The 18,447-nt window shown below is 50.1% G+C and overlaps 1 protein-coding gene across 7 annotated transcripts in view; it reads right to left on the reverse strand.

Moving 5' to 3' along the window:
• Nucleotides 1-18,447, reverse strand: part of ARHGEF37 (Rho guanine nucleotide exchange factor 37) — an 88,090-nt gene that overhangs the window by 46,077 nt on the left and 23,566 nt on the right. For all 7 annotated transcript variants that reach the window (XR_004820077.1, XR_004820074.1, XR_004820075.1 and 4 more), the window contains exons 5-12: nt 13,529-13,728; nt 12,069-12,199; nt 11,297-11,401; nt 9,454-9,564; nt 8,323-8,652; nt 5,705-5,833; nt 2,725-2,920; nt 973-1,130 (exon numbers count right to left, since the gene is read on the reverse strand). Coding sequence is in view for 3 of the 7 variants with exons in the window: in XM_027605004.2 (XP_027460805.1) it covers nt 973-1,130; nt 2,725-2,920; nt 5,705-5,833; nt 8,323-8,652; nt 9,454-9,564; nt 11,297-11,401; nt 12,069-12,199; nt 13,529-13,728 (1,360 nt within the window). In the remaining 4 variants the exon portion in view is untranslated. The remainder of the gene's footprint in view (nt 1-972; nt 1,131-2,724; nt 2,921-5,704; nt 5,834-8,322; nt 8,653-9,453; nt 9,565-11,296; nt 11,402-12,068; nt 12,200-13,528; nt 13,729-18,447) is intronic.

Raw genomic sequence — 18,447 nt, forward strand, 5'->3', positions numbered from 1 at the left:
TCTGGGCATTTCATATAAACAGAGTCATACAACACGTGGCCTTTTGTACGCAGTTGCATGTGACAGCACGTACTGGCCCTTCCTTCTTTTTTATGGCCGAGTAATATGCTATTGTATGGATATGCCACATTTTGCTTATCCATCCATCTGCTGATGGACATTTCAGTTGTTTCCACTTTCTGGCAATTATGAATAATGCTGTTGTGAACATGCATGTAGGTTCCCCGCTGCTCTGAAGCGAAGGCTGACACCCTTGCCAAGGCCACAAGGCCCTGCCTACCTCTCTAGCAGTACCTCACCCCTACCCTCTCTTCCCCGGCCACACCCCCTTCATTCAGTTCCTCACGCACCCCTCCTTTGTGTACACACACACACACACACACACACACACACACACACACACACACACCGGCCCCTTTGCGTTCACTAGGCACGCTTTCTGGGGAGCTCTTCATACCCACAGCCTGGCACAGTCCCTTTATCCAATTAATCCCTGCTCACCCTTCAAATCTGAGAAAAAGCATCATTCTTAGAAAAGCTTTTCCTGAACCTCTCCCACCTAAGGCTCTGGCATTTATCACTGCTCTAACTTTACAATGATTCACATGATTATTTTATTAATTGCTGTTTTCCCCACCCCCAGATTATAAATCTGAGGAAGGCAAGGACCAAGATTTACTTTTGCTCATTATTCCATCTCTCATCGGCACATTGCCTGGCAAATACTGAATGAATGAATGAATGAATGAATGAATGAATCCTACTTGCCCTGCTGATAGGGAGCAAGGGTTTGTTGATGTGGCAGGGATGGGAGGCTCCTTTTTCCAGGTTCACTCCTGACCAGGACACTGGTGTGGCCACTGACCAAGGCCCTGGCCTCACAGGATGGTAGCCTCTTCCAACAGGAGGGAAATCAAAGCCCCACTCCAGGTGGCCATGGGGAGGCAAACCCCACCCCTCTCCCACACTCACCTGGGTCACCACTGGGACAGAGGGAACGGGCGCTGGAGTGGGCTCTGGCGTTAGGTGACGGGAGTCCTTGTGAGGCCACTCCTGCTCTTTGACCTCCTCCTGCCTGGGGATGACGCGGTATAGCTCCAGTTTCCCAGCTGGCACATACCCTCGATGTCCTACAGGACATGCAGAACGTTATCTGGCTGCAGACCACCCTTCCCATCCCTTTTAGTGACAGAGGAATCAGCCCCATTCAGGGATGTGAATGCCTCCAGCACAGCTTCCCAGCACTAAAAGGGACCAGAAAAAGTCATCCAGGCACCTCCCACACCCACCCCTAACCAACCCACACTCACTCTTTCCAGCTTCTACTTGCACACCCCCAATGACAGGGTGCTTATTCCCTACTGAGGCAGCCCACTCTGTTTTGAACAGCTTTGACAGACATAAGAAGTTCTTCCTTGGGCTGGTATAAACACAGCCTTCCTGGTGCTGGGCCCACTGATCCCTTTCCCCTTGAGCAGAGGCCTAGAGCAGGGCTGTTTCCTCACCCAGGATGGCCTTTTCCAGGAGGCAGCAACTGCCTCTCTCTTCACTGAGTACCCTCCGTTTCTGCTCATGAACAGCTACTCCAGTGCTGTCCTGGTCGCTATCACTGCACATGGCCAACACCTCCTGAGAGTTTGCTAGGTGCCAAACTGGCATTCGATTATCCAGTCTTCACATCAACCCTCCAGGTCAGTACTGTTGTTTCCATTTGATGGCTGAGCCACTGCAGCTCATAGAGGCTCTGTAACTTCTCTGAGATCACAGAGTTAGTAAAGTGGCTGATTTGGAATCCAAACCCAGTCTTCTTGACTACAGCGGCCAGCCTGAATCCCCGTTCAGCTGTTTGTCAACTTGAGTCACGAGACTGCCCTTTCACGGTTTCTGCTGGATTTGTACTGTTTTCTTAATTTCTTTTAAAAATAGGCTCCATGCCTAGCGTGGAGCCCAACATGGGCTTGAACTCATGACCCTGAGATCAAGACCTGAAGCAAGATCAAGAGTCACCCACTTAATTTTTTGATAGACTCACTTTTTAAAACTTAGACTTGTTCTATTAATAATATGAATAAAATCACAGGTTTATGTACTAGCTATAGTTTCTCTCATATGCAGAAAAATATTTCAGTAACAATTATGATAAACTGAAGGGGGAAAACTGTCTGTGGGTCCCCTCCCAATAATCCTGTGTGACCCTCATCTTGTGGGTCACAGGCCCCTTTATGGAAGACATGGCTGGGCCATCTCCTCTTGGGTTCAAGGTGCCACCTGCCTCCTGCCCAGTTACACTGGGGCACCCAGACCTGAGTGGCACATCCAAGGGTGGGACCAGTGCACGGGAGACAGGACCACACGTCCTCGTTCTGGACGCCAGATGTTTCCCTGCAGCTGGGATCCAAGCGTGCCCTCTCCGCATATCTACATCTTTTGGGGTGATGCTGGAGATCTCTCTGTACATTTCTGTCTACCCCAACGGTCTGTGAGGTCCCCAAGGCACACAGTAGGTGCTGAATAACAGATGTAGCAATGTAAGACTCACTTCCTCTTAGTGGCATGTCACAGGCCACACTAAGCTGGCTGTGCCCCAAGCCCTGCACTTTCACCTATGTCAGTTCCCATCCTGGATTTGCACAGCCAGACCCCTGCCCACACCTGGATCTCCCCACTGGTTCCTGTTGGGGGGTTTCCCAGAGGGAGGGGAAGAGCCCATGAAGCCCCACGTACCCCCGGTGTCCACCAGCCAGCGACTGCTGTTGCCTCTGGTGTCCTTGTTTTGAAGGAGAGCCACGATTTGGCCCCGTGGCAGTGTCAGGTCCAGAGTCCCAGCCCCACTGACGCCGCTTGTCACCTGGTACAGCTTTTCGGGGCCATACCTGCTCAGGAGAGCCTGCACCTGGCGTTCAGCCCCTGGAAGGAGTGGCTGGGAGGAGGGGAGGGACAAAGAGAGACACAGGTGCCTGAGCTGGCATGTCAGAGCTGGCGCCAGCGTATGCCCACGTGCTGACAACCAGGAGTCCCATGCCGATCCTACCTCTGCTGCCAGTGGGCAACAGTCTCCTCGCTAACAGATGGCTGGGTTAGAGGAAGAACACACTCTTAGGATCCAAAGGGATCTCAAAAAACAAACAAACAAACAAAAAAACCCACACAAAACACTCTCTCATTTGACCTCTAACATCCCTCCTAGGTCTAAACTTCCTGGATTTTCTAAAATCCTAATTCAGGTTCCGAAAGTTCTCAGTTACAGAACTCTAGGATGGGGCCCTAAATTCTGGCCACAGCATCAAGCTAAATTATCCCACAGGAAAAAGCCTGGCACAGGTCTTTTGGCCTGAATGAGCAGGACCATGAGCGTCACGCGGGCAGCAGGCGTGTGGCTGCTTTGACGGCCGGCAGAGGGTAACGCGTGCAGACCCTCCCTCACATGTGAAGGGAGTGCTAGCTTTTATTCCACAAGTAATTTATTGAGCACCTACTGTTTACAAGGCACAGTAAGCCTTGTGAATGGGGTAAAAGAAACACAGAAGGGGCGCCTGGGTGGCTCAGTCGTTAAGCGTCTGCCTTCGGCTCAGGTCATGATCCCAGGGTCCCGGGATCGAGCCCCACATTGGGCTCCCTGCTCGGTGGGAAGCCTGCTTCTCCCTCTCCCACTCCCCCTGCTTGTGTTCCCTCTCTCGCTGTGTCTCTCTCTGTCAAATAAATAATAAAATCTTTAAAAAAAAAAAAAAAGAAACACAGAAGACAGCTTTGCCCTGATGGAAACTGCCATCTAGCTGGGACGAATGCCTCAGTGGCGCTGTCCATGCATCCAAAAATCTGGCATTGCCTTTGTTTTCTTGTTCATTGCTTCCAGCAAAAGTATCACCAAGAAGAGACTCAGCGGTGACTGTCCCTTTTTGTAAAACAAACTAAAAATGTTGCATATAGATTCACTATATACTCTTGACTATATGTGTGTGTGTGTGTGTGTGCGTGTGTATGTGTGTATAGAAATCATATTCTATGTGGTTATTTCTGTGGGGAGGTGGTGCTTGGTGTAGGAAAAGCAGACAGAAGTGCCCTTCAGGGACGTCTCGGCACAGACTCTGCCTACTCTAGTGGGGTTCACTAGTCAGGATCAAGAACTAGGAGAACCTGATGTTTCTAAACGGGCCCTTAGGTGGAAGTGGAGACAGCGTAGCTTTTTTTCAGAATAGAGGTGTTACCCTGAGTATGAAAGCCAGCAGTGTAGAAACATTTGCCTTCTTTCTCAAGTCTGAGAGGCCCCCGCAGAGAACAGCAGTATTCCCTGGAGGGACCAAGGGGAGACATGGGAAAATATCAGGAGGACTGCTTCTGTCTAGGTGACCACCTCACTTCTGTGGGTTCTGAACCCTTAGCCAAAGAAGTCAGGAATTTATAAGAGGGGTGTGGGGGGGTGGGGCGGAAACAAAGGTGGAAAGGAGGGGGCATCTCTTCTCTTCCTACCAATTTGCAACACACATTGGGATTATGCTGTTCCCATTTGTTTCTCTTTTTTGTTTCTCTGTGTCTTCTCTTTTTTCTACAATCAGCATGGAATGCTTTTCCAATAAGACAAATGTTATTGTGTCTCAAGTAGCAAGAGAGAGGAGCTTCCCAGGACTCATCCCAGCAGCTGCTCTGCTCTTTACTTTCTTTTTTTTTTTAATTTTTTTTTAAGATTTTATTTATTTGAGAGAAAGAGTGAATGAGTGCTCTTTACTTTCTGTCCCATCCTCGCCCCACGCTGCAGGGCCCATGCCCCCCCCCCATGGGACTTCTGGCTGGGACAGCCTCGGTGTGGGGGAGGAAAGGCGGTGGCTGTGGCCCAAGGAAGAGTCCACTCTCCTCCTGCATCCCTGATGGCCTTTGGCCTTCTCTGCATTCCAGTCAGGTGTGCAGGCCACCTCTATGGGCCAGCTCCGCTGGGCTCCTTTCCTTGTCTCTCTGGGTTTCTGGAGCCCCCTTCTCCCTTCTGGGGAATCCTGGCTGTCTCCCGGTCCTTCACTTCACATTTCACATGTGACTGAACACACAGTTTCAGGATCCTCTCATCCAGGTCTGTCCCCATGTGGAGCACCCTCCTCCCTTCAGCTACTTCAGTTCCACTTCTGAAATATACTCCCTGGGGACATCCTTCAAGTGCACTGAAAGATACCCTTTCCTTCTATTTTAGGGAAAAATACTTTACCCCAAAAAAGCATTTGGCCAGTCAAAGTCTGTAAACCATAACGCAGCTGAAATACTGTCTTTTGCAATTAAAAATTCCATAGCAAAAAGAAAATTTAAATGATTTGTTATTCCAACTTTTTATTCATCCTGAATGCTGGTATCTGAAGCCAGTTCAGTCAGATGGTGAGGAAACAGGGGCTTTGATTAAAAGAATGTGAAGTTCCAGGTTTGGGGATGCTAATGCCACTTGTCTGTGATTATGTCTAATTTCACTTAATATTCTACTGTTCTGCTCTTATGCTTATTGGCCATGAAGAGCATGTGTGTAGGTGGTGTGAATCCCAACACCCCCTCCAGCTTACAGACAGAAAGAAGAGAGGGAAAGGGTACAGGGAACCCTGGGGGAGGAAAAGGAAAAGGAAACGGAAACAGGATTGGGCCTGACCCTACTGGCAGGTGAAGGACTGGACAGTCTGCGTTCTTTGGCCTCCCCCCGGGAGTATATTTCAGTCTGCGGGGTAAGGAGACTTACTTGCATGGTGGGAGGTGGCAGCACTTTCTCAAAGTTCTCTTGAAAGGAGCGAAGCTGGTGACCAGTCTGGCCCAGTGCGTCCTCCACCAGCTTCCTGAAGGCTGGCTCCGAGAGGTGGTAGTGGGGCAGCTGGGTGGGACAGACACTGTCGTCAGAGCCATCTCCAGGAGAAAGGGGACAGAAAGACTCTAGCAGCCTACATCCTAGCCCCAGATGTGTGAAGATGGGTCTTTACGTCTTTGTCAGCTGTAGTTTTTGTCTGCTGACTGCCCCACTTGGTGTCCTTCAAAAAAGCATCCCTCCGTGGGGGTCGAGGAGTATTGCCCGCCGTGGGGCACCAGCCCCAGGGCTGGCAGGCACGGCCTCCCTTCTCCCATCCACTGCGAGCAGCCCACAGACTAGACAATGAACCTAAGCAAGGCCAAGCACAAGCCTCCCGTCAGAGTTAGTATATGAAGGCTGAGAATGAGAGGAAAACTTTTCCTTTAGATGCTGAGGCATAAAATCAGTCTCTCCCACTGTGCAGAAAAAGGTTGGCCTGACAATGAAGCCAGCCCAGACAGGGAAACAGAGCTAGGAGGTGGAGCGAAAGCCGGAGCCCTGACAACATTGTTTGTACTGAATGCACCCTGCCCGGGGCTCGATCCCCTCCTGGGCCTCCCAGTTATGCAAGTCAAGACGTCCTTCTTTATGCCTCAGCTGGTTTGGAATCCAAGAAGTTCTGAGTAATGTTCCATCCTGAGACCCTGGCCCTGTTAGCCATCTCCTGCATTCTTCCCACACAACCTAGGAATGAGTAAGACCCACAGCTAAGAGAGACATGTCCTCTCTGCTTGTCACCAAGCTCGCTGCTCTTGGGTCTGACTTAGAGCCTTTCCCCCTGCCCCCAGGATGCAGACAGATTGAGGTTCTACCATGCAGGCCTTTCCCGGGGTCCACAGGACTGGTCCAGGGGGATGGGCCATGGGACACAGACAAGGAAGCTGGCACCAATCACCGGCAGGCTCTAGCATTCTAAATGACAGGCCCAACCAGGAAAGGCCCTCTTTCTGCTTTTATAAAGTTGATCTTCCTGCTACTGGCATCCTGCAACACTCCGCAGCCCGCGCATCCCAGTCTGAACACAAGGGGCCTGGCAGCCCTGGAGACAGAACTAGAGGGCGGGAAGAGAATGACAAGATCATCTAATCAGATTGACCCTCTGCCTTCAGGAAAGAGAAATGCTTCTTTTTGCAGATGGTTCAGGCTTAATTAAATTCAAAAAGCGTGTCTGAGACAGAACTCTGTACTAAATGCTTTGAAGGCCAAAAAGAATAAAAGCCTATAGTTCCAGCCCTCCTGAATAAGGAGAAACAGCTTCATCCAGCACCCCAGCTGAAGGCAGGCTCTGCGAAGTGCTTAGCACAGCACCTCCTAAAGGCTGTTGGAGTACACACGATGGGGAGACGGGCTCTCCCAGCTGCAAGGAGGGGGCTTCTGAGAGCTTCACGGAGAGATTCATTCATCTGTCACATATTTGGGGAGTTCCTACCATGCACCAGGCACTGTGAAAGGCATGGGGAGGGCACTGGGCTGGGGGGTATTTCAGGCCAAAGAAGCAGTCTGTGCAAAAGGACGTGGTCCCACTCAGAAGCAGTGTGCTGCAAGTGGGAGCACAGGGCGGACCGGGACCAGGAGCCACCAGGGCAGTGGGGCATGTGCATTTCAGAGGAAGTTTCATGCAACACACTGCACAGGCGTGGCTGCGCTGGGGACCATGAAGCCCAGGAGACAGCGTGTGGTATGAGGAGTGCTGGCCTGCCCTGGGGGCCAGGCGCACAAGCCCCTCAGCTCTGACGCTGACATCAGAGACAGATCTGAAAGCAGCTTGGTCTTCTTCCCCGCATCAACCCCGGTCTTTTTCCCTGTGTCAACCCCCGTCTTCAAAGCTCTGAATTCAAAGTTTGCACTTGGAAGTTTGTCCAAACTTCTTTGCAATCTATTTCTGCTTTCAGCAGATAGCTCTTCTAATAGGCTGCCAAGCACTCTTCAGAGCCCAGGCTGCGGGACTTGAACTGCCAGGGTTCAAATCCTGCTGTCGGCTGTGTGGCCTTGGGCACGCTGTCTAACCCCTCTGGGTTCGGCTTCCTTTTGCAGTGAGCTTGCCGATGATAACTACTCTGTAGGGTCAGTGCGAGGAAAACTGGGATAACACAAGGAAGTACACCGTACGCGCTCATGAGGACGCAGCGGCTAGAAGTAGTAACAGCAGCGGGAACGCCAACTGGAGACACTGACTCCCGACCGCGCAGAAGGGGCCTGGCCTCTGTCACCGACTTCTCATACATTCCAAGGAGGGGCCCCAAGGTCTGCTATTTTCCCAGCAAAGCCTCTTCGGCTTCTGAGTCCCAGAGCCCAGGAATTGCCTGGAGTCCCAGTTCTATCCTTGTTTGCATGATCGGGTCCCATTACTGGAGGGACAAGCACAAGAGAGGTCCAGAAGGTGCCCGGGGCCGCCTGCTGCACACCTGATGGCCTAATGTCCCTCCATCTCAACCCCCCGCGAACAGCTAGCTGCAGGCGCCCTGAGGCCCCGCCTGGCTGTTCCGCAGAGGCACCCTGGGTCCCAGAGGCCTTACCTGGGCCAAGCTGCCCTCTGCCCTCTGCAGAACTTGTTGAGCAAGCTCCCTCTGGAGGCCCATGAATGTGCGCAGGATCTGGCCCAGCCAGCGCGTGGCCAGCTGGTTCAGCTGTGGGAGCTCGGCCACTAGCAGGGAGTTGAGGGCCTGGTACGTGTGTCGGGCCTCCTGCTCCTCGTACGTCACGCTGCCCACCTCCAACAGCTTCTCTTCCACCCTCTCGAAGTCCAGTAGTTTGTCCAGACGCTTCTTGATCAGGTTCTGAGGGCCAGCCAGGGCTTTAGCCAGGCTGCACAACGGCTGCCACACCAGGCCTTTCAGCCTCTGCTTCTGCGGGGAGAGGGGAGCTTGGGGTTGGGGAAGGAAGCGGCAGAGGCCAGGCACCAGGAGAAGGGGTTTTGGAGGGAGCTAGGACCGGGCTGTAGTCCCACCCCCACCGACTCGCTGTGACTTCTTGCATGTTATCTAAACTTTCTGGGCCTCAATGTGCCCATCTGAACAATGGGGACAGTGCATGTATGAGCTTAGCAGAGGGCCTGGCACTTCCTAACATCTGTGCACAGCTCTTAAAAGATTTTGTAGAGAGGAGTGACCACAAACACAGTCTTTGGGGCTCAGATCCCATCTTGCCACCGACCATCTGAATTACCTGGGAAGTCACCCTCTCTGAGCCTCCACCTCTCACCTGCAGAATGGGACTCTTAACAGCATCTACCCCATAAGCTGGTTGTGAGGATTAATGGAGATGAAGAATGTAAAGGGCTGAGCAGCTTATCTGCCTGGCAGATAGTGAGGCACAGCAAACATCAGCTGGGGCTATTTTTAATCAGTAAAATGCATTAATAATAATCTCTGCTCTGCTGGCTACTCTGGGCAGTTATGGATATGACAATCATATAAAGGGCCTGGCTTCTAAATATTATTCCTTTTTTTTTTTAAGATTTTATTTTTAAGTAATCTCTACACCCATAGTGGGGCTCGAACTCACACTGAGATCAAGAATTGCATGCTCTACTGACTGAGCCAGCCAGGAGGCCCCTAAATATTACTCTTTTTTTCTCCTAAATATTATTCTTCCCAGGCTCTGCCACCTGCCTCACAAAGAAAGGAGAAAGGAAAAGCTCCACTCACAAAGTGTGGGAAGGCCTGGAGCTGGAGGTCTCTCATCAGGCTGCAGTGCTGTACCACAGGCCCCCCAGGGATGTCCAGATCGTACTCCTGGGGCCTGAAGCGGAGGAAAGCCTGGACCCAGAGCAAAGGAGAGACAGCCAATCAGGACCCATCATAGCCCTCTCACGCCCGTCCCTCCCCCGCCCCCCCGAAGAGGCTGTCCGGGTTCTCTGCACACCCACCATGACAGGGAAGCACACAGCCTATTCCATCCTTGCACAACTTGGGTGATTAAAAAGTTCTTCCTTAGACTAAACCAACATTTTTCTCCCTATTCCAGTGCTGCTCAAACTTCGTGTTTGCATAGCACCTCTGTGATTTTACTGCCATGTCTATATTCCACATATTCTATTAATACTTGAAATCAACAAACCATTCCTATTTATATCAATGTATTTTTAAAAATCACCTTATGACACTACCATAATGGGAAAACCAGCAATAACTGCCACACATAGCCATGCAAGAATAACTGTGATAAAAACAAACAATGTCATTAAGTTCTGTCCGGACATCCCTGCCTGCAGAAGGCGCCCAGCCCAAGACTTGCTCTGCCTGTGTTAAAGACATACCAGCAAAAGCAGCTTCTCCTGCACTCAGAGGATTAAAAGAGGGAGTCACGTGCTTGCTGTGGGATTCCATGTCAACAACTGTGTTGTCATGAAAGCCTGCATCTGGGGGAACATAACCTAATGCTTCCAAATATCTGTCCTACCCCACAAAGCCAGATGGGGCTTCCACGTGCCTCTGCTTTCTCTCTCATGGCTTCTCCATCCTCTCTCGCGCGGGCTCAGGGAGCTGCCCCTTCCATCTCGCTGCACTGTGACAGGATCCTGCTGCCTTCTGCCGGGGGGGGGGGGGGGGGGAGCAGGAAGGAGCCAGAACAAGCAGGGGCATCTGCCCCACACAGAGGGGTCTGCAACTACAGCCTCCTGCGTTTTCCACAATTCCCCTAAGGCCACCCCAAATCCCATTATCCAAAGAGCCTGTTATCATCTGACCAAGCTGCTTTGCACAAATGGACATGACGGAGGACAAAACCACAGAAAAGGGACGGAGTGGATGGAATGAGTCAGCATCGATGAAACAGTGAAGGGTATCGGCATAAGGAAAACGATGTGCCGGATGGCATGCAAACTGGTGTTCCTGTGGGCTGAATTCAGCCTGTAGAAATGTATTTTCTTGGGCCTGCATAGCATTTAGGTTTTCATTAAATTTGTTGCTCACGTGGACATACCACGAGATTTCATCTGAAAGGTTCCCCCCCCCCTAAAATCAGAACTGGCTATGCTGGGTCCACATTTCCAAACAGCAACAGCTTTTCCAAGCCAAGTAACAGCTGCCCCTTTAGATTTTATTCATCCATGCATTCAGTCAAATTCTAAATATCAGTATGTATTTAACTCTACCGAAAAGTTTCATGAACAGCCTGTTAGGCATTAAGCCTCCGACACTTGCACATTTCACTCAGTAATATTACCTGCTTGACTTTCTCAGGCACCTGAGTGTGTCACCTGCTCCGGGTGCCAGACTGGCACGGTCCCTCTGGAGGGCTCGGACCCCAGTGAATTTTAACCCCTCTCAGTGGGAACCTCACCCCCTGAGAGCTCAGTGGGCTCAGAGGCTGTGGTCTGGGGAGTGCTTGCCTGTGGCCCTTCTTCTGACCCGCAGCCAGTGACCCGGTGACCTCTTCCCTTTGGGTTCCTGCAGCTGATGCGTTTGCCAGCTTGTCGGATGGGCCCCACATGCCTCCTGCCTGGGGGACCCAGCCCAGCCCAACGATTATTACGGGCAGGATCCTCACCTCCAGATTATCCAGGTAAACAGCCACATTGTTCTTCATCTCGGTCACACACAGCGACACCCAGTGGAACCTCTCTTCTAAATCATCAAATTCCTTATCTTCTGTCTGAGAGGAGAGTGACGTTTGTGAGAGCTGAGAATATCCATGCCCAGGGAGAGAGGGGACTAGTGTACGCCAACATCCTCGTCCCACGCTCTCACTGGGGACCACCTTTACCACAGCCCTGCCCATCAGAGCCAGTTCTTCATCCCCAAAGCTGAGTGGGACGGTTAGAGGCAGTGAGTGCTGCTTAATGGTTTTGTACTCAGATCACGGAATCAGATACACAAGCATCCGAGTTCTGGCTCCCTAGCTGTGTGACCTTGGGCAAGTGTTTTACCCTCCCTGAGCCTGTTTTTTCAGGTGCAGATGGGGTAATAAAAACACCTACTTTATTGTGTCGATCAAATAATGCCTGGTTCAGAGTAAGTACTCTATCAACCTGAGCTGCTCCTAGTGGCTATTCCAAGCTGGTTCTTCGCTCAGACCCAGAGATTAGCTCTCCTATCTGCATACAAGGATACTCAGAGAAAGAGCACACGGGATGCAGTGGAGAGAGCCCTACCTGGCCCTTCAGAATCATGTGAGGGTGCCAACTTGGCCTCCTCCTGGCAACGCAGTGCTAAGAGGTCACTTCGGTCCCTTGGCCCCCGCCTCCTCATCTCTGAGAGGACTCTATGCCACCTGCCCCGTGGAACGGCTAGGATGCCACCCGTCCTCCGCCTGCGCTCACCCTGGGCACGAGCCCCGCCTCCTGCTTCAGCAGCTGGCTCAGCCGGGTGGTCTTCTTGGAGAGGGTGTGCGTGTTGAGGCGGGCCAGCCGCTCCCGGAGGGTCAGCTGCTCCACTTTGGTGTACTTGGAGGCTGCACCAACAGAGGAGAGGGAAGGCACAGGAACCAAAGCTGACCCAGGAAAGCAGGCATCCCGGACACACCTGGCTAGGAGCCCACTTGGACCCTTTTCTCAAACATCAGCAGTACGCCTGTTCGAACGGCCACTCGCAAGAGGGAGAGCCCAGGCCTTGCTGCAAGGTGTGAGCCCTGGCTACACAGCTGCCCGCCTGCCCAACTTTGGCAAGGTGCCACTTGTTGGGCCTGTTTCCTCATTCATAAGTGAGACCAGCCACCTTATATGGTTGCTGGGAGGATCACATAAGATAGTGAGTCTGAATGTACTTTCTAAAGAACTCAGTGAGAGGTGAGTTGCGTGAGGCTCCTGGGCCAGTGTCAGCCAGGCCAGGCTGGGAACCACACTCCCCACTCGGGTGCAGGGCTTTCCACTGATCTGTCACCCCGGACCTGAGTCTGAAAGCCAGCTCTGCCTCTCACCAGCTCTGGGATCTACAGCAAACGATTTAAGCTTTCATTTGACCTGACTGTGAGATGGCGCTACCGGGGCCAGCCTCTGAGTGTGACTGTAAGGATCAAACCAGATAATGAATGAAAGATGTGTCACAGGAACTAAATTATCACTATTATACCATCTGGATCGTGCAGTTGACTTTGCTCTCTACTTGGGACGCTGCTTCATTTTCCAAACCTTCCTGTTTTAACAACCTGAGAGTTCCCCACCCACTAGCTGTCCTTCCCAAGGTATATTTATATATACTTGGCCTCCTCCATATTCATTTCTCCTCCACAGTATAGCAGCCATGTGGTTTGCATGGGACTGATCTCACTTTGGTTCAAAAGGTGGGTGCTAGCTGAGATAAGCAAATTCATAGAGTCCTAAACCCCTGGCCACAGTGATCGATACATAAGCCAGGCCCAAGCCAATTAGCTCATGGCATTCCCCTAACCATGGTAACTGGTTCAGGGTGAGCACATAACCCAAATGGGTCCTTTCAGAATGATGCACCAATCTAATTTATGACTAAGGGGAGAAAGGCCCTGTCTTATCCTAGAGGGTATGGTATGCAGATGTGAATCTTGGAATGGCAATAGCCATTTACTACTATGAGGGAAGTAAGCCTGAAGATGAAGCTGACACACAGTAAAGAGCAGAGATAAGAGAATTATTGGGAAATGGAGCCATCACCCTGATCAAACTCTACCTAAAGTCCATATGACCTCTGGACTTGTGGTTACATGAGCCACTACATTTCCTTTATTAATGAAGATAGTTTGAAATGAGTGTTTTTGTAGCTGGAAGCATTCTCACTGACATAGCCCCTAAATTCCCCAAGTCCTTACCCACTTCCTTGCGCCTCTTGTATTCATTGATGTTGGTGTTCACGTCCTGGAGGGCAGAGACAGCCCTCTGAAGCACAGGGTAGGCACTGGCATCAGGGACGGTGTTCTCCAGGATTTTCTGCAGCAGCAATGGGTACTTGGTAATCCTCTGCAGAGGGATTACCAGTAAGAAACTGAGGCCAGAGGGCCCAGCTTGTGGCCTGAGGGAGAAGGCTGGCGTTAGGTAGGGAAAGCCCACCATTTTGGGCAACAGGAGTCCAGGGCTCTAGGCCCAGCTCTGCCTTTTAACTTGCTGTGTGCTCTCAGGCCTAAGTCACCCTCCTTACGTGGTTCTCAGTTTCCTCATCTGTAATGCATGAGGTCTAGATGCTAGACAGGCACAGCTAGTTCTCACTGTATCCTTTTCTGGGCCCTGGTTTCCCATCTGTACTAAATGCAACGGTCAGTTCTCTGTCCTCTGCTTCCTTGGCCTCTCAGCAGCAGACAGAGCTGACCAGTCCCTGCTCTTGAAACACTTTCTTCTTTTGGCCCCAGAGATGCCCTTCATCCTGCTTTTCCTGCTCCATGGGCCATTCTCTTCGTCTCCTCTGCTGGCCTCGCTCCAATGCCAGAGCGCCCTGGGGCCTTCCCTCCCCTCCACTCACTCTCTTACTGACTTCATTTAGTCTGATGGCTTTAAACACAGCCCCAACCCAGACCTCTGTTCCCAGCTTCTGTCCCGAGCTCCAGACTCACACAGTCAACTGCCTGCATGACATGTCCACCTGGCTATGTCCCAAGCACAACTCTGTATGCTGGACATCCATTTGAGATTTCATTCAGTAAAATGGTTCTGTGGCTTTAAAAGTTGAAAGTTTAAAAAAAATAATCACAGGAACTTTATATGTTTATAGAGATGCATTTAAATTATTTAAGGGTAGGGTGCCTGGGTGGCTCAGTCGGTTAAGCATCGGCCTTCGGCTCAGGTCATGATCCCAGGGTCCTGGGATCAAGTCCTGTGTCAGGCTCCCTGCTCTCCAGGGAGTTTGCTTTCCCTCTGCTCCTCCTCCCACTTGTTCTCTCAATCTCTCTCTCAAATAAATAAAATCTTTAAAAAAAAAGTATTTTTTTAAAAACTCAGTTAATGGTAAAAAGTCATGATGTCTATTATTTGTCTTTAAACAGTTCAGCATAAAAATAGATGAGGCAAAATATTAATACTGGTTAATTTTAGGTAGTGGTATATGTTTGTTACATTCTATTTTTCTACAGGTGTGAAAATTTTCACTAAAAAAAATAAAAAATAAAACAAAACACAAGAAGGAGTAGTGTCAAGATCCCCTCCAGATGCACTATTCGATGAATGGATGACTTTTTCTAGTCCCTTTCTTGCTGATATCAGGGATTTGCAGAAAAACTACCCAAATCAATGGCATCTAGGAAGAGGCTCCCACAGTTTTCCCTTGATCAACACCAGAAGCCCTCAGACCTGCCTTTCAAGAGGCCCACGAGGGTTTCAAACCTGTGTCTAAGCATGCCTCATCCAAGAAGACTCATAGATGCTGCTCACAGCCCTTCTCTGGCCCCCTCTCCATGGTACCCTTGCCTCTTGCTCTTCCTCCTAAGGAAATATTTCCAGACCAAATGTCCAGGAAAGATCAGTCATGAGGCTAAGAATAGGTAGAGCAGGTGGGTGTGCCCTCATTAGCTGCAGGGGGCTGTGGGGGAGGCAAAGGCAGGATTACCTGTCAGGACATGCCTACGTTGACCATCTGCTCTCACCACGGGTTTCCTAGCACTTGGCTGACCACAGGCAGGGGAGATGGAAAAAGTCACCAGATATTTGCAAAACTCTGTCCTCTGGGCTTACTTTCCACGGGAGAGGGCCAACTGCCTCATGGGGACATCTGTCCACAAATAAGAGCACAGCGCGTCTTCAAAGAGAGGATCACAGCTCTTCTCCACAATTATCAAGGAGTCATGATAGAATTACAGCAGCTTTTTACGATTACAGCTTTTCTAAGGTAATCTGAAGGAAAAAAATATATATATATATATTTTTTTTTAAAGTAGGCCCAACAGGGGGCTAGAACTCACAACCCTGAATTCAAGACCTGAGCTGAGATCAAGAGTCAGATGCTTAACTGACCGAGCCACGTAGGCACCCCTGGAGAAAATTTTTTAAGTGGCCTTTCAAACAGGCAACAAAAATTGAAAGATAATCCCCCCACACACAAAAAAAGGAGAGGAGAGGGGAGGGGAGCAGAGGGGAGGAGATGAAAGACCAAAGCAAAGACAGATAATCCCCAGAGCTGGGTGGATATGGGGAGACAGGCCCCCTTACATTTTCTCAGTGGGAGCCGTGATTGGTAAGATCTTTTTAAAGAGCTGTTTGGCAATTTGTGAAACGTACAAATCCTTTGTTCCATCAGTCCCACTCCAGAAATGTCAACTCAAGCGAGCAAAGATAAAGGCAGAAGTTACCAGCAACTCTACTTATCACAGTGAAAAGCTACAAACAAGCCAGATACCCATCAGCAGAGGGTTGGTTAAACCACCATAGTCTGTGAGCTGCCTTGGAAAGGAACTCTGTGCAGCCATTAACAAGAACATGGTAGAACTATTCCTAGTGTTGTGAAAAGATATTCATAGCCATAGTTAAGTGAAAAAGTTGCTGGGGCACCTGGGTGGCTCAGTCAGTTAAGCGTCCGACTCTTGACTTCAGCTCAGGTCATGATCTCAGGGTCCTGGGATCGAGCCCGTCAGGCTCCTGCTCAGTGGGGAGTCTGCTTCTCCTTCCTCTGCCCTTCTCCCCTGCTTGTGTCCCCCCTCAAATAAACTTTTAGAAAACTTAAAAAAAAAATAAAATGAACGAAGATTGCCAATAAAGGAAAACAAAGATTATTTGCCTTCCCCAAACACTGCCTCAGCCGTCATTCTGAGATAGTGGGTGCTTTGTGCTGGACCGATTGGCCTCTGCGGGGCAGCCTCTTCCCTGCTGATAGCTGCAGAGCTTCCTGCCTACTGCAAGAGCAAGCCTTTGATCCCCTTGGGCCTCAGGTGGGAGCTGAATTAAGAGACAGGATAAACTGAACACTCTACCCACTCACCCACCCAAATAAAAGGGTAGCAGGCAGCATGCATTTTGGAATCACAAAGAACCTGATTAGTCTCATCCATCCTAACTGGATAAGAAGAACCACTTACGAGAACCACTTACTACTGGTTGGTCTGGTGATTCTAGTCGGCTAAGCTCCAGAAACAGTCCCATGATCATAAGCACAAGAAGGCCAGGATTACTGTTTCAAGAGAGAGGAGATGGAAAGCAATGCTGGCAGGAAGAATGACATTCCTGGGGCAACATTAGACCAGGGGCTCTCATCGAGGGCACGGTGGAAACTTGCAGGCACAGGGCTGCTCCAGGCACTTGGTGGGCAGGGACCAGGGCAGCGGCCATCTGCAAGGACAACCCTGCTCTGTGAAGAGTGAGAAGTCTCCTAGATCCCTCTGGACGTGCACAGGCTGAATGAATGCCTCAAAATGTGCCGCAATTTCAAGAGCAGAGATGTTTTTGTGACACTTCGACTCCATCCGGTCACTTACCATAGCAATGCAAATTATTATGATGCTACCTTTCATAAACAAGACCCAAGCAGATCATCTGCTAGAACATCATACGTCCTACCTCCTCTGCCCCTCAGAGCGTAATGTTATCCCTATGTCATTTATGTTGAGGTTTGCTTCTTATCATACACAAGTAGGTCAAATTTGCTCTCATTGCTACTTGTCATTCTAGGGCACACACATTCTCTGCTCTTTCCTTTTTCGATATGTCTTACATGGAATGGCTTCTGACTTTTCTTTCCTTGAATCCAAACTCATTTATTATTTATTGTATGTAGGTGCCACCATCTGATTCCTTCATTAGATTTTCTAGGGTAGTGGTGCCCAACCATCGGCACACTGAAATACGTATTACTTTATTAGACATTATTTTCCTTTTACTTCTCCTTTTTATTACAGTTAAGCCATTAAATTTTCTTTCCAGTTCCGTATACAGGTAGAATATTTATATGTATTTCGAGAATATATGTCAGGATAATAATTTAATGTTTGTTATAAAAAAGGAGCATTAAGGAGCACCTGGGTGGCTCGGTTGAATGGCAGGCTCTTGATTTTGGCTCAGGTCATGGATCTCAGGTCATGAGATTGAGCCCTGCATCGGACTCCGTGATGGGCGTGGAGCCTCCTTAAGATTTTCTCTCTCCCTCTCATTCTGTCCCTCTCCCCCTCTCTTAAAAAACAAGGGGTGGGGGTGCCTGGGTGGCTCAGTCAGTTAAACGTCTGCCTTTGGCTCAGGTCATGATCCTGGAGTCCTGGGATTGGGCTCCCTGCTCAGCGGGGAGCCTGCCTCTCCCTCTGCTGCTCCCCCTGCTTGTGCTCTCTCTCTTTCAAATAAATAAATTCTTAAAAAAGAAAAAAAAAAAGGAAAAAAAGGAGCATTGAAACCACCAGAGCTGAGAGCCACAGTGTGGTTTCAGAGAAATACAATCCCTGCCTAGTCAAGACAAGGATCATAGCTGGGGTTTACAGAGTGTCACTTGGGTACAAATGAGTCCAAACCCCCATGAGGTATAGTTATCACTCCCCCTTTACACATAAGGAAACCAGGTTCTGAGACATGAAACGGCTCTGCTAAGGTAAGTTAGGGGCAGAGCCAGATCTGCCACTGGGCAGTGTGGCACCAGGTGCCATAGAGTCCAGACTGGTCTGGCTGGGAAAGACCAGTGTGTGGAAGGCATGACAAACCGCAGCCTCTGTGCCAGCTAGGGCCCCCCAACAGTGCTTCTAACATGTCTGAGCTAGATGCCAGTATTTGGTACCTGGGAGATGTTATATCAAAGTTTCTGACTTCTTTTCAAATATCAGAGGATCTGGCC

The sequence above is a fragment of the Zalophus californianus genome, chromosome 5 (assembly GCF_009762305.2).
Source record: "Zalophus californianus isolate mZalCal1 chromosome 5, mZalCal1.pri.v2, whole genome shotgun sequence".
In the NCBI taxonomy this organism is placed as follows: domain Eukaryota; kingdom Metazoa; phylum Chordata; class Mammalia; order Carnivora; family Otariidae; genus Zalophus; species Zalophus californianus.